This window comes from Mobula birostris, chromosome 5 (assembly GCF_030028105.1).
Source record: "Mobula birostris isolate sMobBir1 chromosome 5, sMobBir1.hap1, whole genome shotgun sequence".
In the NCBI taxonomy this organism is placed as follows: domain Eukaryota; kingdom Metazoa; phylum Chordata; class Chondrichthyes; order Myliobatiformes; family Myliobatidae; genus Mobula; species Mobula birostris.
In genome coordinates this window covers 102,016,694-102,038,890 of record NC_092374.1, presented here as the reverse complement: position 1 = coordinate 102,038,890, position 22,197 = coordinate 102,016,694, and the positions used below count along the sequence as shown (strand labels likewise).

At 43.5% G+C, this 22,197-nt stretch overlaps 1 protein-coding gene and 1 non-coding gene across 2 annotated transcripts; both read right to left on the bottom strand.

Annotated features, from left to right (window-relative positions):
• Positions 1-2,332: 2,332 nt before the first annotated feature.
• LOC140197932 (eukaryotic initiation factor 4A-I-like) lies at positions 2,333-16,172 on the bottom strand. Its single transcript, XM_072258550.1, has 11 exons — positions 16,069-16,172; positions 15,122-15,173; positions 14,049-14,181; positions 13,343-13,482; positions 12,849-13,017; positions 12,339-12,448; positions 9,846-9,989; positions 5,076-5,213; positions 3,729-3,818; positions 3,430-3,509; positions 2,333-3,337 (listed from the first exon to the last, which is right to left on the bottom strand). The coding sequence occupies exons 1-11, from the start codon at positions 16,107-16,109 to the stop codon at positions 3,193-3,195; spliced, it is 1,242 nt and encodes a 413-aa protein (XP_072114651.1). The 5' UTR covers positions 16,110-16,172; the 3' UTR covers positions 2,333-3,192.
• On the bottom strand, positions 10,061-10,234 carry LOC140198498 (small nucleolar RNA SNORA81). Its single transcript, XR_011886166.1, has one exon. It is a non-coding gene; the product is annotated as a small nucleolar RNA SNORA81 (small nucleolar RNA).
• Positions 16,173-22,197: the final 6,025 nt, after the last annotated feature.

The following is a 22,197-nucleotide window of genomic DNA, read 5'->3' as shown; positions in this document are numbered from 1 at the left end:
CACTAAACAAACTGTTAATCCATGATGGACAATTGGGCATATCCTCTACATGACCTACTGAATAAGCAACAGCGTCCCTTTTCCAACAGACTCATTCAGCTCCACTGTCACAAAGATCATAACAGGAAATCAACGCCAAATACAATAAGCATATACAACAGAATACACATCGTACAATAGTCTGCTTTATTATTTTGTACATTATTGAATATTATTATTGGGTATTATCCTGTATTTTATTATTAGTTAAGTCTGCAAACTGCTAAGTGTGTTTTTAAATGTTGCTGCTGTAACAAAAGAATTTCCCACTTAGGATCAATACAGTACTTATCAAGAAGGGAGAGAAGCAGAAGAAATGAAATTATAGGCCAGTTAGTCTGACCTCAGCGGTTGGGAAGATCTTGGATCTGACTATTAAGGATGTGGTTTTGTGGTACTTGGAGGCACAGGATAAAATAGGCCGTAGTCAGCATAGTTTCCTTAAAGGAAGTTTTTGTCTGACAAACTTGTTGGGTTTTTTTGAACTAATAGGAAGCAGAATAGACAAATGAGGAGCAGTGGATGATATACAGGAAAGATACTATCATGGATAGAACATTGGCTGATGGGCAGGAATAAACAGGGCCTTTCTTGTTGGCTGCTGGTGACTAGTGTTCACGGAAGTTATTCCAGGATGGAAAGGTTTATTAATTGAGGAACATTTGATGGCTCTGGTCCTGTGCTCACTGGAATTCAGTAGAATGGAAGTGATCTCATTGAAACCCATCGAATGTTGAAAGACCTTGATAGTTAGATGTCTCCAGTGGTGAAGGAGTAGGGTTAAGGACACAGAATAGAGGGATGTCCATTTAGAACAGAGATGAGGAATTTTAGCTAAAAATTGGAAAATCTGTGGAATTCATTGCCACAGGTGTCTGAGGAGGCCAAGTCATTGGGTGTACTTAAGGCAAAGGTTTAGATTACTGCTTAATTACAGTATTAAGAATACAGGGAGGAGGAAATTAATCAGCCATGATGAAACTGTGGAGTAGACTTGATTGAAATGGCCAAATTCTGTTCCTATATCCAATGGTCATATTTCCAGGAGCTCACACACCACCATCTAAGTGTGCTCTTCCTCTGTATACTCCCCCCACCCCAGTCTAGTGCTGCATATCTACAACTGCTAGAGAACTACAGCATAGAACAGGTGCTTCAGTTCAGTCCACTTGGTATTTCTCTCCATTAATACTGCTTGACCTACTGAATTTGCGTGTTGAAGATTTCCAGCACTGCAGAATTTCCTGTTTGATAGAGTAGCCTGCCTGCCGAGGGGTTAGTATCAGCATGCTCGCAGCACCATCTACTGACGGTGGAAGAAACCCAGACTGGGCTGCAGGAACTGCCTTGGCATGCAATTCAGAATAAAGAGGGGGCTCAACTTTCCACCCCTACTGCACTTTGTGCTGGCATTAGAGTCCAGGAAGTTCATGAGAATGAACGGTGAATCTACAGGCAGCTTGGCTCCGCATGCAGTAAATTTGTAGAGATGGCAGACTGTTGCAATAAACATAAGGTTGCTATTTTAACTTTCTACATATTGACTGGGAGTCCAATACTGTAAAGGAGATAGATGGAACTATTTGTCCAGTGAGTTGAGTAAAGTTTCCATCATAAGTACAAAGAAACAATACTAGATCTATTAGGTTTGTGTAGGGGAACATTTTGCTTGTAGTGATACCATCAGCTTTGAGACAATTATACATAATTAGACAACTAGAATCAAAATCAGAATGTTATCAGAAAAGACCCGGCAAGTGTGGCTTGGGACAAGTTGTAAATCTTCAAAGGTGAGAATTTCATTGTTGTGTGTTCCTGTCAGAATAGACAAGTTTTGGGAACCTTGGTCTCTTGAGAAATATTGACAGAAACCTCAGCATGTTTGGCTCAGGACCGCTATGCTCTTTAGCAGCTGTGTGGCAACCAACACCAAATTGCTACACAACTTTCCTGTCATTCAAGGACCCCCCCCCCCCCAAAAAGGAACCATGGCAACCTTATTCATTCTTGCCAGTTCCCCAAAACTCAAAGTTTACCATAAATCCCATGATTGGGCCTCCACCACCCTGAGAATTCATGACCATAGAAAATTTCTACAATTCAGCCTAAACAACCAGCCCTCATTTTGTAGGTTTTGTTTGACAACACTGTTAAGTCTCATTAGGATCTTGTATGTTTGTATGCAGCTCAGTTTGAACTATTAAGGAAGAGACCCAGAATGTGATATAGATCAAAGATAGGCATCATTGTAATGAGTGGAATCACCTTGTCAAATAATTTAACCAAACAAGCATTGGTGGGTGTTTACCAGATTTAATGTTCAATAATACATGGATTTATAAAGTGCAACATCCAAAGCACGAGACACAGGACACCACTCTAGCAACAAAGTTGAGCTCAGCAATTTGCCATAGCTCAGGCAAGTGAAATTGTTCTTTTTAAAATTAGTTGGTGGTGAAATGGCCTCAAACTGATAGCCTAGCATCAATGGCTACAGATGTGCAGCCATGCCCAGCATCAGAGATGGAGAATGCTCTGTGCACAAGTGTTGCAAGCTATAGTAACTCCAGCCACTCCACATTCCAATACCACGGATTCTAATCCCTACTCTGTTCCACACAGGTGCTCATTGACGATTCCCAGAACACTGCACATAAACAAATACAAATTTATTGAACGGCATTTAATAAATACTATACAGAATGCAAGATTTGTACACTTTCCGTCCATGATTAGTGCACACTCTCATAATGCTAACCCACACTGCATAATCTAATACATTATCCTGAAGTAAGCTGGCTTCACGTAGTTGGCAGACTTCAGACATCGGAGGTACTTCCGGGTCCGCAAGTAAATGGTTATATGATGGAGGATATCTAATGCTACTAAATCTAAGAGACAACTGGGCCCAAAATGGTACTTACCCAGAAATTTTAATGGCCCCATAAGTATTTTCTTTACCCACCCCATACCAGTCTGAACCTTTCAAGGAGGAAGGACGAGGATTGCCTCCAAATTCAAGCTGACCAAGTGTTGTACACAATGATCAGTTCTGAGCATCCAGGAGACACTCTACAGTTTAAAAGAGAGAATCTGGGATTTCAGGTAAACAGTCACCATTCACAGCCTCAATCACAGCTTCTCAAAACCAACTCAGATCAGATCAGCCACATTCATCGGCATTTCATCCACAGTAGTGTTGTAGAACGACTCAATGTCACGAAGGGTCCGCCTGTCTTCCTCAGTGATTAGATTAATGGCCACACCTTTGCGCCCAAAACGGCCTCCACGGCCAATTCTGCAGGAAGAAAGGTAGGTCATCAGTTGGTTGGGGCAAGGACGTACTTGATCAAAGTAGTCAAAAACACAAGGATAAAGCCGATTACTCACCTGTGAATATAGTTCTCACGGTTTGAAGGTAGATCATAGTTGATGACCAGGGACACTTGCTGCACATCAATCCCGCGGGCCTAAAACAAACAGCACCATCAGACACCTGCAACAACTGTACATACAGTGCAAAGGCATTGAACTTACCAGTGAAACTTTCATAATGATAAATGCACAGTACTTTGCAGAGCAGTGCATGTAGTGAGAGTATGAAATCCAAGTGTGTAAATGATTGCAGACATAATTCAGTGTATTATGTCTGCACAGCACTCAGATATAAATCATTGTGTAAAACTCACCAGCAAGTCAGTAGTAATGAGAACACGGCTGGATCCTGAGCGGAACTCTCGCATAATAAGGTCTCTCTCCTTTTGGTCCATGTCACCGTGCTGCAGGGAAACACCATCAGCTGTCTGTCAGAGCACTACTGCACAGAAACAGGCCCACCTAGTCCATGCCAAACAGCTCAGCTCCGCACACTCACCACTGGAGTGGTTCCTCATGTCCCTCAAGCAAGACACTTTACATGTATCCTATCCATTGACCTTTATCAAATCACCCCTTGTTCTACTACATTCCAGGAAATAAAGTCGAACCTCCGTAAGTCAAGGTGTTTTCAACCGCAGCAGGGTCAACCAAAGGCACTTTGTAAATATACATTTTATATCACAAGACCCTGCTGATCATTAAGTTAAAAGGTCTACCCCATCAGCAAATTACTCCTTGGTGGAAACACTAGTGCTGCCTGCAAAAGTTGGTGTGCAAAGGCCAATGACAGTCTAACAAGTGATCATCTTACTTGCTTTCTCGTGATCAAGACCCTCTCGGACATTGTTAATGTGGATTGCTGCAAACCCAGTGAACTGATTAACTGACAGTAGGCAGGGACCAACACACCTTTTGTTACAGCAGGGACTAAATTACAGTGCTGCCTATTTACAGCCACCCAGCAGAGAGGCAGAGTCAGCGCGCTCCACCAGTGATGGTGAGTGTGACATCCAATCCAGAGTCGGTGCCCCCCCCCCCCCCGCCGCCACCACTCCAGCGTTTGCTAGGCAGTATTGTGTTTAACAACAGAACGCTGCAACATTCACAAAGGTCTGGATGTTTTTTTAAATGTATAATAGTACTTCACTGATATCTTGTACGTGCTTACTATCCTGTGCGCCTTTTACTGTATGGCGGCTGGCACCTTTGACCCGGAGCAATATTCCGTGTATGATTAAATGACAATTAAACTTGAACCGATTCAGCTCTTTCCTACAACTCAGATCAAGTTCTGCAACATCCTCGTAAATCTTCTCTATACCCTTTTGATTATATTGCTTTTTTCCCTGTAGGTAGGTGACCAAAACTGAACACAATACTCCAAAATTGGCCTCAGTGACATTCAAAAATAACATCCCAGCTCCTGTACTAAATACTGACCAATGAAGGCTAATGTTTGAAAGTCTCTTTATGACCCTGTCTGTGACTTGGGTGAACGCTAACTGCTATTCAGCACTGTAACTGATCAGTCACAGGAAAGCAATAGGACTACCACACTTAACGGGTGCTCAGCCAAGATTAATTGATACAAGGACCTTTCATTCAGGGTGAAGGAAATATTTGATAAAGCAGAAATGAAAGTGCAATGAAATCTTTACCAATGCAGAAACAGTGAAATCTCTGGCAAGCATTTTTTCAGTGAGCCAATCCACTTTCCTCCTGGTGTTGATGAATATCACAGCTTGAGTGATGGTGAGAGTTTCATACAGATCACACAGCGTGTCCAGCTTCCACTCCTAGGAGGAAACCAATGTAAAAGTCTATGCAATGGTACTAACATTAAATCAACAAAATATTAATACACCCCCACCCATTTTGCAAAACTACTGGAAGTCATGCACCCCTAGGAAGGAGAATATAGATGCAAAGGCCAGTGAATGGAATACTGCGCAAACACAGAAGCATTCCCACACAAGCCCAACGAAGAGCTTTGAAAACCCACTCCCCATAAAAGTCAGAGTGGGAAGGCTCTGGCTCAACGGTACTTGAACGAGAACAGGTGAGTAAGTCTATTCCTTATTTAACTCTTGAGAGAATAGGGGGCATGTCTACTGTTCTGGGTGTCAGATGTGGGAGGTCTATGGCCACATCTACACCAGGTGCATCAAGATGCAGCTCCTTAGAAACTGTGCTAGTGGAGAGCACCCCTGTGGCTACCCCCCTCAACAATAAGCACTCCCATTTTGAGTTAGGAAGGAAGCTGAGAAGCAGGACCAAGGGTAGAAATGCCTGTGCCACATGACAGTGAGAATGGCAGATAAATGTGTGGCTGAAGAATTGGAACAGGGAGCAGATTCAGATTTCTGGATCATTCTGGGGCAGGTGTGACCTGCTCAAAAGGGTCTTGTATCCAAGGGGGACCAATATTGGTCTTTGTTGGGAGTTGGCAGGGGGATGGGAATCAGTATGATAGAGCTGAAGATGCGCCAGCCAGTTTACCAGACGACTGGTGTAACATGAATACAAGAAAGGACAAGTCAACAATTTGATACAAATGCAGACAGAGCAAAGCGTTAAATTGTACCAGAGGCAAAATTCAAAAGGGAGAAGAATGCAGGACTGAAGGTGCTGTATTTTAATGAATATAGCATCCAGAATAAGGTGGACAAACTCGTGGCACAATTAAGATTCAACTTTATTGTCATTGTGCAGATACAAAGCCAATGAATTGCAGCTAGCATCTGACCAGAAATGCAAAGAATAGTCAGTGTTAAGAGATTGGTCAGTATGACCTTGTGGGCTTTGTCATGGCTGAAAGAAAGCCATAGTTGCAAACTTTTATCAAGAATACACTGTGTGTTGAAAAGACAGGCATATATATGGTGTAACTCTGTTGGTAAGAAATGGAGTTACATCTTTAGAAAGAGGTGACAGGGTCAGAGAATGTTGAAACTTCATGGGGACTTTAGCAACTGCAATTGTAAAACACACATTATGGGAATCATATCGGCCTCTAAATAGTAGCCATGATTGCAAAGAGAACTGGAAAAGCCTTGTAATACGGGTAATGTCGTAAATGTAATGGGGGACTTCAATAAGCAAGGAGAATGGGAAAATCAGGTGGATGCTGATTACAAGAGTGGGAATTTGTTGAATGCCTATGAGATTGCTTTTATTTAATATTTTATTTTTATTTGGATAAGGTATTCGCAAGTATTACACAAACTTTCTTTTTACGTGTAAAACCTTTTCCATTTTTAAAATATATGTATAAATCTATATATATTTATATATTCAGTTACACATTCATGTTTGCTCCTACCCACAGACATACTTATCCAATCCCTGTGTACTTATTTACTTCATTTTATCATTTTCCCCCCAAATATTTTTCTTTACTTGTATTAATTCCACATTTTCCAGAAAAAAAAGTGAACATTCGAACCAAGGGAGCTTACATTAACACTATTACTATGTTGATAAGGAAAGCAGTATGAACATTTAGGAGAGTCAACTAAAGTCTGTTTGCATTGGGGTTATAAATTCAATCCATATATTCCAAATTTGATAGTTTTCTTTTTGAATCCTCAGAGTAAGTTATCTTTTCCATTTTAAATATTTCCAAAATCATTTCATGCCAATCTTCTAATACAGGTGAAGTTAGATTTAGCCACTTTCTGGTGATTGATTTCTTACTTGCCGCTAAAATGGCCTGTAGCAGCTTTATATCTTTCTTCTGTTCCAAAAAACAATACATGCCCCAAATAGAATCTCCAAATTCAGAGGCATCTGAGTCTTAAATACCTTAACTAATGTTCTGAAAATACCTTTCTTATAATAAATTAATAAACTTAATTTAGGGCAATCCCAAAAAATATGGAAATGATTTGCCTCCTTGGAGCCACACCTTCTCCAACACACCACGTTTGTGTCTTTATATTTTTCCTGGTATGGGATCTTGAAGTACCTTATAATATTTTGCCAGCAATGTTCTCTCCTAACCAAAGAGTTAGTTGAAGGAGATGGCTTTTTAAAGCAGTTTGTGCTTGAGCATACAAGGGGAATGGCAATCTTGGATTGGGTGTTTTGTAATAAGATTAGGTTTATCAAGGAGCTTAACATAAAGTAACCCTCAGGACACAGTGATCACAATATGATTGAACTTTACAATACTACAATTTGAGAGGGAGAAACAAGTCAGTATCGCAATGGAATAGAGAATTACAGGGACATGAAAGGAGCTTACCCAGGTGGATTGGAGGAGGATACTGGCAAGAATGATGGACAAGCAGAGATGGGTGAAGTGTCTGGGAATAGCTCACCCAGCACAGGACAGGTATGTCCCACAGAGGTAGTTCTCAAATGGCAGGGGGTAGGCAACCATATCTGGGGAAGGGATGTTGAGGACTGCACAAAAGCCAAGGAAAGGGCATATAAAGTAGCAAAGGTGAGTGGGAAATTGGATTGGAAAGCTTTTACAATCCAATGAAAGGCAACTGAAAAAGCTTTAAGAAGGGAAAAGATGAAAATATGATGGCGAACTAGCTGATATAAAGCAGGATACAAGTTTTCTTTCAGTTATATAAAAGGGAGGCGAGAGGTGGACCACTGACTAATGATGTTGGCAGTAATGGGGAACAATGAAAGGTCACATGAACTTTATGCGAACCTTATATCTGTCTTCATTGTGGAAGACACGAGCTGTGTGCTAGAGGTCTGCGAGTGTTGGAGCAAGAGTGGGTGCCATTACTACTATGAAGAAAAAAGTGCTAGGCAAACTCAAAACGTCTTAAGGTGGATAAAGTCACCTGGACCAGAAGATGTCACTCCACTCTTTAAGAAGGGAGCAGGGCAAAAGAAAGGAAATTATATATCACTTAATCTAACCACAGTGGTTGGGAAAATCTGTTAGTAAGGATGAGGGTCTGTGGTACTTGGAGACTAATGATAAAATAAATCAAAGTCAGCATGGTTTCCATAAAAGGAAATCTTGCCTGACAAATCTTCCAGTTCGAGAACAAGCAGGGTGGACAAAAGTGGAAGCAAATGTCCTGACAAAGGGTCTCTGCCTGAAACGTTGACTGTACCTCTTCCTATAGATGCTGCCTGGCCTGCTGCGTTCACCAGCAACTTTTACTTTGATTTTTAGAAGGTATCTGATAAGGTGCCACACATGAGGCTGCTTTACAAGATAAATCCTATGGCAGAACAGAGGAATGGCTGACAGCAGGAGTGGGAATAAATAGGTCCTTTTCTGATTGGTTGCCAGTGGCTAGTGTTGTTCCTCAGGGGTCACTATTGGGACCACACTTCACACTTTTCACATTATTTGAGAATGACTTGGATTATGGCAAAGTTTGCAGATGATATGACAGAGGTAGGTAGTACTGAGGAAGTAATGTGATTGCAGCAGGACTTAAATAAATTGAAATAATGGGCAAAAAAGTGGCAGATGGAATACAGTATTGGAATGTAATGATGCATTTTGATAAAAGGAACATTAGTGTGAAGAATTACCTAAAAGGGAAGGTTCAAATATCAGGTTTGGGAGTCCTCATGCAAACTCCCAACTTAAATTACAGGTTGAGTCTGTAGTAAAGGCAGCAATTACAATGTTGGCATTTACTTCAAGGGGAATAAAATATAAAAGCAGAGATAATGCCTAGTCAGGCCATACTGTCAACAGTTTTGGGCTCTATATGTCAGAAAAGATGTGTTGTCTTTGGTGAGAATGAAGAGGAAGTTCACGAGGATGATTCCAGGAATGAAAGGGTTGGAAGCCCTGGGCCTATACTCACTGGAATTTAGAACAATGTAGGGGTGGGGGGTTGGGGAAGAATCTCAATGGAACTCACTGGTTGTGGAAGGACTAGATAGGGTGGATGGGGAGAGGATCTTTCCAATGTTGGGAGCATCCAGAACTAGAGGGCACCACCTCAAAAATGAGAGGTGACCTTTTAGAACAGGAGTGCTTTTTTAAGCAAGAATAATGAATCTGTGGAATGCTCTGCTGGACTGCGGTGGCATTCAAGTCCGTGTGTATACTTAAGCTGGAAATTAAGTTTCCTGATCAGTCAGGGCATCAAAGGATATGGCAAGAAGGTTGACTGGGATTCAGGATCAGCCACAATGGAATGGTGGAGCAGACTCAATGGGCTGAATGGCCTAATTCTGTTCCTGTGTCTTATGGTCTCCATGGATCAAATCAACAAAACATTAACATCCCCAACCCAAGCATCCTATAATTGAAGCATTTTCTGAAAATGTCACCTGCAATATAGTTATGCAAAATTACTGAAGCAGTTATGCACAGTGGAATACAGGCAGTCACTCTACCAGGGAGCTGAGACGAGAACAGCACAGAGCTGCCACAGAAGTAAAAAGCTCCCTGGACAGCAGTAGTTTGCTCAAGTCCCTCATGACCTCACCTCACGCTCCACGTTGATGTAGAACTGCCTGATACCCTCCAGTGTGAGCTCCTCCTTCTTCACAAGGATACGAATCGGATCACGCATGAACTTCTTGGTCACCTCCAGGACATCGGAAGGCATTGTAGCAGATAGCAATACAACCTAATTTATAAGAGCACTTCAGAATTACTATTTCCACTTTGGTGCCACAAATGCAATGTTGTTTTTGCTGAGAATGTGCCACCATATGTACAGGTCAAAGCACTGGACATTAAGAAAGAGGTCCACTTCTCCCATGTCCATGGGTGGGCTTTCATATATGTCCCAACAAATCCTGCTGTCACTGATGAGAACCTCAGATTTCCTCCAATGCTCTCAACTTCAGCAAGATGCTTGCAAAGGACAATATGATTAGAAATAACTACATCAACTTACAGGCTTCCAATTCTAACTAATACAACACAAGTTTGACAAGTCAGAAAAGCAGCGTGGAAAGGCGGTTAGTAAAAAAATCTCTAGCTAAGACTTTATTGCACTGCCAAGATCTATGCTCAATGGAAAGCCAAGATGGGTGCAAGTAGTGAAACTGACAAACTGCATAGCAGCAAGGCAAGATCGACCTACTAAATCCATTAGAGAAAAAACAGCTCAGATCGTACTTCCAACTTGAGGCCTTTCATTTGGTATTGTATTCGAATTACATAAAATGCTTTTGTCAAACTTTCAAATTAATTCAACCAAGAAAACACTAACTGGCATAACAAACAGACCATAGCTGTCTTTTTTTTAAGAATATTACAATACTTCATACCTTTTGTAGTAATTTCTACTTTGGAAAAGGGACCACTCGAAAACTTCATGTCCAAAGGAACAACTTTATCTGGGACGGCAAAACCAATGCGGCAGAGGGGCTTATACACACATGCGCAGAAAAGACCAGTAGTAAAACCCCGCAACCCCAGAAACAACCTCTGTTTACAAAGTTTTCCATAGCTGGAGTATTGCTATATTATCATAATCCTAATTGGTATTAACTTATGCTCACATTACAACACTTCCCTCCCTTCAAATTCCAACATTCCCCAAATGTAAAAGAACTGGGAAACAAAAAACAGTGGTGTCATTAGCTTGCATACCTCCAAAACTTATACTAGTGTCTCAGTAAGTTTACCAATACAAAACACCTGAAAAACGTGGCAGATTCAACATTCAGCCTAACAAAGGAAACTGCCCATTCAAATATTCAGTCTGTCAGGAGGTTTGTGAGGGCGCTGTGCTGCAATGGTTTGTTGACTTGCTGCCTGAGATAAAGAAACGAGGAGCACAAGGAACTGTCAGATGATGTGTGGCTACCGGATTTAGGATTTCTGACAGACCTAACGGCTAAATTAAACGCACTTAACAGCGAGCACATGGGAAAAGACCAACACCTGCCCCAAATGATAAGCACAGTAAATGTGATTGAGGCCAAGCTCGGTGTTTGGATTTCAAACTTAAAGAACGGAATACTGACACACTTTCCCAACTTGGAGAAACTGTTACTGGCCATCAAGGGAAAAAAAAAAAAATGCTTTTCGCCCTGAGCAGTACTGTGCTTACCTAGACAAACTGGGCAATAGAGTTCGATCGGCGTTTTGGGGGGTTAAACGTCATGAAAAATACTGCATTTCAAACCCATTCCTGCCGATCGATATAGAACAGATAGCAGCCAAATTCCAGCATGTAATTTGGAAGTGATATTGAAATGGAAATAATTGTTTGCAAAATGACATCAAGCTTAAAGCAAGATCAAGGGACGGTGACTTTTGGGAGCTTGTCAGCAGGGAGAAGTTTCCTCATCTCACCACATGTGCACTAAAGTCAGTGCCTACTTCAGGTCAACGTAGCTGTGTGAAATCGCATTTTCACAGATAAAAATGATTAAATCTAAGTACAGGAGCTGTCTTACTGAGACACCTCACAGACTGGCTGTAGCTATGAACCAAATTTTAATGAACTAGCAGAAAGTATTCAGCCCCAATCATCACACTGAGCACAGCAGTCAATTTTTATTATTTATTTTTCGTGTTGAAATAATGAAACTTAGGTGTTGTAATGTGAGCATTATGAAAATAAATTAATACCAACTAGGATAATGGTAATATAGCAATACTCCCACTACGGAAAGCTGTTTGTAAACAGAGGTTGTTTTCAAAGTCGCAGGGTTTTACTTCCGGTATTTTCTGCGCATATGCGTATAAGCCCCTCTGCCGCATTGGTTTTGCCGTCCCAGATAAAGTTGTCTCTTTGGACATGAAGTTGTCAAGTGGTCCTTTTTCAAAGTAGAAGTTACTACATATGACTCACATATGCGCTCCAGGGGTAAAATTTGCTTTTGCATCAGAAGGTTTATCAGGCATAATGTATTTGTGTATTTTTTTCCCTTTTTTTCAAGATCTACTGGGAAAGTCTCAAAGATTGTGATCGACTGGTTGGCAACCACTAGCCTAAACAAACACACAGTGACAATACCTGAATGGAGGTGTTGAGTTTTTGAAAGATTTCATAGATTTGGTCCTTAAACCCTCTGCTCAGCATCTCATCAGCTTCATCCAAAACAAACATCTTGATGTATCTTGTAGCTAAAACAGAAAGAAATTCATCTACCTAAACTGGTTTGCAATAGCAAGCAAGACCAACAAAACAAAAAACATACATTTTCTTGCATCAGTACTAATCTGGTCAAACAAGACCAGGCAACATTTCAGGTCAACCAAGCCTCTACCCGGAACATTGACTACCCCTTTGCCTCCACAGATACTTCCTGACCTTTAACAATTTCTCCTTTGAAGGAATTTAATCACCAACATTCTATATTAACACGGAAGCTGCACTCGCCACCCAGTTACCATTGTTAAGGTAGAAGGTCTGACCATGTTCCTTCAACCAGGAGCATCAGCTGCTCGAGTGATACAGCCTTCACTACCAGACTGACAGCAACATTTAATCATTTTATCAGGAGGTTAGCAACTATATACTCACAAAGGTGCTGGCGGTTCATCATGTCGAACACACGGCCTGGGGTTCCCACAACAATGTGGGGTGCTTCCAACTGAAACTTCTGCATGTCAGACCTGATGCTGGTACCACCAATACAGGAGAAGCAAGTGCCTCCCATGTAGTCTCCCAGGGCCACTATGACCTTCTGAATCTGAAACACACACACACACACACACGAGCATTTGTGGATTGTAGACCTGGGACGGATGTACAAACAGATTCTAACAGATGAGAGAGTAAACCACAAATATGCTGGAGGAACTCAGCAGGTCAGGAAGTATCTACGGAGAGGAACTAATCAGGACTGGAAAGGGGGCAGAAGCCAGAATAAGCTGAGCATGTTACAAAATTACTTTCCATAGGACTAACAACTCATCACAAAGATTGGAAATATTTGCACAAAAGAACTGCATAAACATGAGGACCACACTGACCAAAGCAAGGCACATGGAAGAGCAAGGGAAAGGAAACACTACCTGCAGAGCCAACTCCCTGGTCGGGGCCAGGACCAGGGCCTGTGTCTCCTTCAGTTCCACATCCAGCTGCTGCAAGATAGAAATGGCAAATGTGGCTGTCTTGCCTGTCCCGGATTGTGCCTGGGCAATAACATCATACTCTGGAGAGGGAGAAGGTCAGAATTAGAGTTGTACTCTGTGGTGAAATAGCTCACACCAGTCAATGAAACCCAACTTTTATCAAATCATGTGCCCACAGCATGAATCAGCAAGCATTCATTTACAGAATATGCTGAGATGAATGAGGACTGATTACTATACCCCTAGTCAGATTTAAGAAATGTTACCATGTGTGAGGTAATTCCTTGCCCAGTGACAGGGGATAGGAGCCAGACTCAGAACCAAGGAGCATCTACACTGAAACTGTGAAATGCATCCTTTGTGTCAGCAACCAACACAGACCAAGGGTGTGGTGGGGCAGCTCGCAAATGTCACAATTCCGAAAACATTGCATGACTTTGGAATGTGGAAGGAAATCCACACTGTCACGGAGAGGACGTATAAACTCCTTAAAGGCAGTGGTGCACCCAACTCCAAAGGCCACTTGGATAACTGTAAGTACATTATCCAAAGCCCATTTCCCATCTGCTGGTATCTAGCCCACCCCTATGATCAGCCAGAAAGTTGGCAAGTTGTCTACTACCTTAATACCGAGTGCAATCCCTACCCCTGATGCAGGGAAGAATGGCTCGCTGCTGGATAGCAGATGGCTTTTCAAACCCATAGGCATAGATTCCACGAAGGAGGTTTTCACGTAGGTTCATGTCGTCAAAATTATCAACAATCTCAGTCCAGTTACTCTGCAAACAAAATAATCCATTATTAAGTCAGGCAGTTAAATTTTCCGTTTACAAAACATAAACAGTAAGGTAGTACAACACAAGAGGTGACTCAGCCAGGTCTGGCAGCATACATGGAGGGAAATGGTTAGGGTCAATTCCGTTTAGCTGGTTTGGACACGTTGCTGTGGGAACAAGGGGAAACTGAAATGATGGTCATGGGAGGATGCCATGAATAGACTTTGGAAATCTGCTTGGGCCCTGAGTGGTGGTGAGGCAGTTAGAGTTGGAGAGCAAGTACTCCAGCACTGCCTCTACCCCAGATTGCACAATCTACAGCTGCAGTCTCAGTAAAACATGACCCCTCCAAACTAGTGTGGCGCACAATAATCCTGGGTTTGATGCTAACAAGAAACGCAAGTGAAATTTGCACAATGACTGGACAATGGAACATTCTAGCCTGCACTCCAGAAGCAAAATTTCAAAGCGTTGATTTGAAGTTGCACCATAAAGGTAGCACCACCCTCCTGCCTTCTAAGCCAAAGCACTTGCTCATTATACAACCAGAGCTATGCTACCAAACACTCAAATGGGACAAGCCTGGGTTCTAACACCTTACTCAGCATTGTTATTGTTTGACCATACTCTAGATCAATGCACCGTGTAATAAACTGATCTCTATGACACTTTACATTGTAGCCAGCAGATGTGACCACAATAAACCAATACATACCCATTTCATCCAAAGTTCAGGATATAGGGAAGGACAGAAGATTCAATGCACTAAGTCTGTACCAATCATCCACCACCTGTTTTCACTTTCCTTACATTAACACCAGATTCTGGTTCACCCACCACTCGCCCACTTGGGACCAATTAATGGACAATTAACCTATGTGGTAGAAAGCTGGAATACCTACAAGCAATCTGCAGTCATACAAATCAAACCTGTCTTGCTCACCTCAATGACTCCTTCTGGTTCCATTCTGTCAGGGGAGCCATGATCGTTAGATCTAAAAGTAAGGATGAACGGTTAGAAATATGGTGATGAACAATTGCAACTGCAGAAAAAGCATTTCACAACACCAATCTATCGGGTTTCTGAGATGATTCGGAAACCAGGACCAGCCCTAGCAGAGGTATAGCGGAATTGGATGCATTGACGCCCGAAGCCGGTCAACCACGTGCCAAGGCTGAAACTATAGGCAGCCGCATTGCAATAATTACAGGAAGCTGATGAAAAAATGGATAATAACATACAGAGCCCTCCTCTCCTCCGCCCACATACTCAGTAACACATGCCAATCCCTCCGTTAGGCCACCCGGAAAACAGGCCGGCACCTAGTCCGGCAGTTCCAACGGCGCATGCGCAGCCGCAGCCCCATGCAGCTCCCGGTTGCGCAGAGTCCGTGGCGCAATGGGGCGGTGCCCGTGCGCGCGCATGTGTAGCACCGACCCCCCCAACACCCCCCCCCCACACACACACACACACACTACCGGCGCCACCCCAACGCAGATTCTGCCTCCAATCCCGCTCCCTTCGCCGCATTAACGAACCAGCCAGGCCGCCATAGACACAATGGGCAGCCGCCATGCATCCCCTCGCACTCGTCGACAGCACCATCGGGTTCGGCATGCAGGACATCCGGACGGAGTCGATCTACCCGCCCGCAGCCTCCCGACCACACCACACGTCTCTGAAACACAGATTCAACGAGGACGCCGCCCTTGCCGCTGAATGAATGGGCTCCGCTCATCCTCCCCGCCGGCCATTTTGTAGAAAATTTCCACCCGCCCTTCCCTCACTAACTGATCCCAATTAGAGCATGAAGAGAACCTTTATGATTTTTTGGCGGTTAGTCCTTTTTATGTAAACATTCTATCCCACTGCTTTTATCCGAGAGGTACCTGTAGTCAGCACCGTCTTCTGACATAACCGTTCTGGACATTCCGTAGTCGAGAGAGAACTGCAGCGTTCCAAGCAGCGCCTTTTATACCATCCCCGCTTCGGCGCGGGCTCAACCCAACCTGCTGTCCTGGCGTCCGCCACTCTCTAATTGGCCGGCCGTCGCGTCACTGCACACCACGCCGCTCCTGGTTGGTCGGCGTCCCGCCCACAATCTCTTTGCTCCCGCCCTCCAAGTGACGTCAACGCATCCGCCCGGCTTCAAGCTAGTGTGAGCGGTCGCCGATGCGCCCGATTTCCGGTCGGGGCCGCTGGCTTGGGAGTTTTGGTTTCATTCCGTGCCCGTGTTGTGGGTAAAATGTGCCGGTATCGGGTGGGTGAAAGGCTTGCACTCCCTTCGCTTGCTTCCCCCTCCCCCCGTTATGGGCATGTGATGGTGATGGACCAGCGGAGGAATCAATGGGAATTCCCTCTTGTAGCGACCACGTGCCCGGGACCTCTCTCCATTCATTCCTAGACAAAGGATGCCAGGCCCCGCTGGAGCTAATCCTGAAAACCCCAGCACCAGCAGTGCAACACAGTCCGCAGCCTGGCATACAGAGAGAGGGGTTCAACTTCCAGCCGCAAAGTACGGCGGAGACACCAGGCTGTTCTTGCCGTAAAGATGGTCTCTAGAGGACATTTGCTTAAAGATTTACAAGATCGTGATCTGTCAGAGGAGATAAGTAATGACTTGGGGTATGGGGGTTAATAATCAGGCAAATAAAGTAAAATAAAGAATTTTACAGAGCAGAGATGATGTCTGAAACCGACTGCCGATGGTGGAAGCTGGAGTAGCTCCGGGGGTCGAGCAGCGTCTATGGAATCAGGGCTCCACCGTTTCCCTCCACAGGTACTGCCTGACCCACTGAGTTCCCCTACTTTTTGAATGTGTGGCTCCAGGACTTCCAAAAATTAACCAGATTATTTAAATGTAGAAGGGGTCCCATCAATTCCATTCACCCACGTTTCCCTATTGCCTTTCTCTCGAGCTGCTCGCCATCTACACAGACACTAGGTGTGATTTACAGTGGCCCATTTTGAATGTGGGAAGAGATGAAAGCAGGGAATCTGCCAGGCAAACACTCGCAAAATGATCTGTGGTGAAAATGTGAGCGCCCGGCTCCATACTGACTTAAGCACAAGCTATTCTGATGAATGGGTTCGCCCTGAAACCTCGACTGTTTATTGCCTCACATAGATGCTGCCTGGCCTTCATTTTGTGTGTGTTGATCAACATTAACTTAACCAGTTATGCGGACAACACAACCATAGGTGGAAGAATGTTTTGATGAACACACAAAATGCTTGTAAAAGGATAAAGACTGTTAATAAGTAGGCAGCAAGATGGCTGAGTCAAATACGAGGCTGGTAAGGCAACCGAAAACCAATGTTATATTGAAGTTGTATGAAGTGCTGGTGAGGGCAAATTTGGAGTATTGTGTGCAGTTCTGGTCACCTACCTACAGGAAAGATACTGAAAGCGCTTACAGAAAATTTACAAGGATGTTGCAAGGACAGAAAAAGTACGATTTGCAAACTCGAGTAGAATTTGATAGCTTCTAGTGTGTTACCGATTTCCTTTAAAACACTGATCTGGGTTGGGGGGGTCGTTGTTGGCAGGAAAAGTGTTGAAGCAGATCAGCTACGATCAAATTGAACAGCAGTGCAAGCTCAAATGGCCAACTTCAGCTCCTACTACCTACGTTGTGACTTATGAATGATGATCTGATACTCCGGAGAGGACCCAGAGTTGAGTGAGCTAGGCATGGTGGAGGATGAGAAGTGCTGTACTGCCCTGTGGCTCATCCGTCTAATATTCTTCAGGGTCTGAATTCTCTAGTCTTGGTAGCTGAGTTTCAATAAGTATGGGGTACTCAACTTCCCTCTGTGGGATTTGTCCAAGTAAATACTTGGACTGAGCACGTGCCAAAACTCCGTTGTGAAGCTGATTTTAATGTACTGACCAGTCTGAGTTTGTACCATGAGATATCAGAAACAGCCACACTGTGGTGGTTGGCAAGGTTAACCTAGAAGCAGGATATAGGTAGAGACAAGCTGCTGTAGCTCATGAAAGCATTGTTTTGTGAGTACATACATCTCATTAGGATAGATGGTAGTGTAGCGGTTAGCATAACGATTTACAGTGCCTACCACTGTCTGTAAGAAGTTTGTATGTTCGCTGTGACTGCACGGGGTTCATCTGAGTGCTCTGGTTTCCTCCCAGACACACGAGTTAAGGTTAAGGTAGTTGTGGGCATGCATTGTTGGTGCCAGAAGCATGGTGACAGTTGCTGGCTGCCCCCAGCACATCCTCAGACTGTTTTGGTTATTGATGCAAACACCACATCTCACTGTATCTTTCGGTGTACATGTGACAAATAAAGATCTCTTGAATCTTTAACATTGAAGGTTTTCATATCTCTTACACTACCATGGTCTGGGGACCAGCTGCCTGTGCAATCTATCTAAGGTGATAGCCATCATTGATTCTGGCATATTCTGTGCAGGGTCTGTTTGATGCCTGGCAATTTGGCCTCTCAGAGCACTATTCTGGAAGATTTTTCCCTTCAACAAGTTGCCAAGAATATGCCACAGATATTAAGCATAGAAACTGTTGAACCTCCATTCTTGGCAGCTGTATGTAGTCTGTGCCACAATGGAGGCCCCACATAGACACTTCTGTCCCAGGTTGTTTGTCCTCCCAAGTGGATTTTGTTAGTACGTAGCTAATTCCCTATACAGTTTTTGTATTTTCCATCAAAAAGACCAGCTAAATAAATAAAGTTTTTATCAACTCTGAGGAATCCCATTCCCCATTTAATTTTGTGTATTTTCTTACACACCCAACGTCTCCACTTCGAATCGCTTATCTCCCATCTGCACGAGGGATAGATTAGATTAGCTTCATTTGAAACACTATTTGTGTTAGTGACCAACACAACCCAAAGATGTGTGGCCACGCTTCCAGAACTAACACAGCATGCCCACTAACCCTACCTGTGTGCCTTTGGAATGTGGGAGGAAACCAGAGCACCCAAAGGAAACTCGTGCAGTCACAGGGAGAGCGTACAAACTTCCTTACAGAGATTGGTGGGAACTGAACCCTCATCAGTGGCACTAACCACTCCGCTACTGTGCTCTTTACAGTGACCAATCAACAAATTACCCTTGGGATGTGCAAAGTACTATTAGGCAAGTTGACTTGCAATTTCTCCCTTGAGAAACTTACAACAGATGCTGATCAGAGACGGTGCAAAATACAGCAATACATGTCACTATCCTTGAAGCAATCTTCTGTATAATCTCACACGGGTGCAGACAATTTCAGACCTCAAAACTACATGCAACACAAGGAAAAAAGGTATCTTGACATATAATAATCATGCTGTATAAAAAGAACTTGCATTTAAGTAGTGCTTTTCATGTCCACGCTGACCGTGAGGCAAACATAGTTCCCTAGGGGCAGGCAAAAATGGTGCACAGCAAGATCCCAAAACAGCAACATGATTAATGGTGTTAGTGGTATTAAACAAGGTATGAACATTAGCAGTTAGGGAAAACAAACCTTATATTCTGTCCAGGTAGCCTCCAACCTAATGGCATGAATATTGATTTCTCCTTCGCTTTTCTATTCTGGCCTCTTCCCTCTTCTCGCCTGCCTATCACTTCCCCCTGGGTCTCCTCCTCCTTCTCTTTCTCCTATGGTCCACTCACCTCTCCTATCAGATTTCTTTCTCTCCATCCCTTTACCCTTTCCACCCACCTGGCTTCACCTTCTAACTATCCTCCTTCCCCTCCCCCCAGCTCTTCTTCCCCTGCCTTCTCAGTCCCAATGAAGGGTCTCAGCCCGAAACGATGATTGTTTATTTATTTCCATAGATGCCTCCTGACCTGCGGAGTTACTCCAGCAATTTGTGTGTGTTGCTAGGGAGAAGACTGGCTTTATTTGTGATAAAATTGAAACATACAATGAAATCTGTCAGCTTTATGTCAACATCCAAAACAGTCCGAGGAAATGCCTTCTGAATCTCATGCCCTGAATCCCCTGCCCTGAAACTCCTACTCTGAAACTTCTGCCCTGAAACTAGTGCCCTGAATCTCCTGTGCAGAAACTCCTGCAATGAAACACCTGCCCTGAATCTCTTGCCCTGAATGTCATGCCCTGAAACTCCTGCCCTGATTCTCACGCCCTGACTCTCATGCCCTGAATCTCCTGCCCTGAATCTCCTGCCCTAAAACTCCTACCCTGAAACTTCTGCCCTGAAACTCCTGCCCTGAATCTCCTGCCCTAAAACTCCTACCCTGAAACTTCTGCCCTGAAACTCCTGCCCTGAATCTCATGCCCTGAAACTCAGAAACGTCGACTGTACCTCTTCCTAGAGATGCTACCTGGCCTGCTGCGTTCACCAGCAACTTTGATGTGTATTACCTCCTGTATCTACTGTGTTTGCACCTTGGCCCAGAGGAAGAATATTCCGTTTAGCTGCATACATGTGTATGGTTGAATGATAGTAAACCTGAACTTGCTAATAAAAATATATTTCAGTAACACAAGAAAATCTGCAGATGCTGGAAATCCAAAGCAACACACACAAAATGCTGGAGGAACTCAGCAGGTCAGGCAGCAGCTATGAAATGAAGAAATAATAGATGTTTGGGGTTAATGTTTGACCTGAAGGGTCTCAGCCTGAAATGTCGACTGTTTATTAAATTTCCATAGATGTTGCCTGACCTGCTAAGTTCCTTTAGCATTTTAATACATACAAATTGCTGGAGGAACTCAGCAGGTCAGGCAGCATCTACAGAAAATAGTAAACAGTCAACATTTCAGGCCAAAACCCTTCACGGGTCTGTCTGGCTGAGTTCCTCCAGCATTTTGTGTGTATTGCTTTGATCTCCAGCATCTGCAGATTTTCTCTTGTCTGTGATTCCTCTTGGATTTTGTGTGTATTGTATCAGTCATCTGTCTGTTCTATCGGCTCAACCTGCAACTCGTTCTTTTTAACTTCACCTTATTACTCTTTTTCACCGGGAGTGGAGGACATGACCTGCCAGACACTTCTTAAGAACAAGAGATTCTGGAAATCCTGAGCAACTTTTAGAAAATGCTGGAGGAATTCAGCAAATCAGACAGCACCTATGGTTAGGAATAAACAGTTGATGTTTCAGACTGGGTATTGGCCTGAAACTTCAACTGCTTGGTCCCCAGATTCAGAGTAATATATTTAATATATATATTTTTGAAATATATTGCAAAATGCTGGACAATCTCAGCAGGTCAGGCAGCATCTGTGAAAAAGACTATATCCAATATCCACTATATCCAATGCCCAATGACTTGGCCTCCACAGCCATCTGTGGCAATGAATTCCAGACTCACCATCATTTGGGCTAAAGAAATTCCTCCTCCTCTCTGTTCTAAAGGGACATCCTTATATTCTGAGCCTGTGCCCACTGGTCTAGGCTCTCTCACCACGGAAAATATCCTCTCCACATCCACACTATCTAAGCCTTTCAGTATTCAATTGGTTTTAATGAGATTGCCCCTCATTCTTCTGAACTCCAGTGAGTAAAGGCCCAGAGTCACCAAACACTCATACATTAACCCTTTCATTCCCAGAATCATTCTCATAAACCTCCTCTGGACCCTCTCTATGCCACCACATCCTTTCTTAGATATGGGGCCCAAAACTGCTCATAATACTCCAAAGTTGGTCTGACTTATAAAGCCTCAAAATTTGATATACCAGTGATCTGGAAATGAATGCTAACATTACCTTTGCCTTCCTTACTACCAACTCAACCTGCAAGTTCACCTTCAGGGAATGCGATCATCGACCAGATAACCCTTTTATTCTCTTGGTCACCCTGGTGTTACTCTATCACGAGCACCTCCCCCCCACCACCACTTTGCCCACACTCCCTGTAGTTTGACAAATCCCGCAGTCTGGTACATCACCTGGATTTTTATGTGCTGCACTTGATCCATAAGCTTTTGCTTCACTGGTCATGGACTGGACTGCAGCTGAGCCATAGAAGCACGTGACCTGAAGAACTGCAATTAAATTAAGTACCCATGGGTCTTGAAT

Coding starts and splice junctions, on each gene's coding strand:
- LOC140197932 (XM_072258550.1), bottom strand. CDS start 16,109: ATGTCCAGAACGGTTATGTCAGAAGACGGTGCTGACTACAG. Junction 12,449..12,848: donor GATGAACCGCCAGCACCTTT/GTGAGTATATAG, acceptor TTTCTGTTTTAG/CTACAAGATACATCAAGATG. Junction 3,510..3,728: donor TCATTACTACTGACTTGCTG/GTGAGTTTTACA, acceptor TGTTTGTTTTAG/GCCCGCGGGATTGATGTGCA.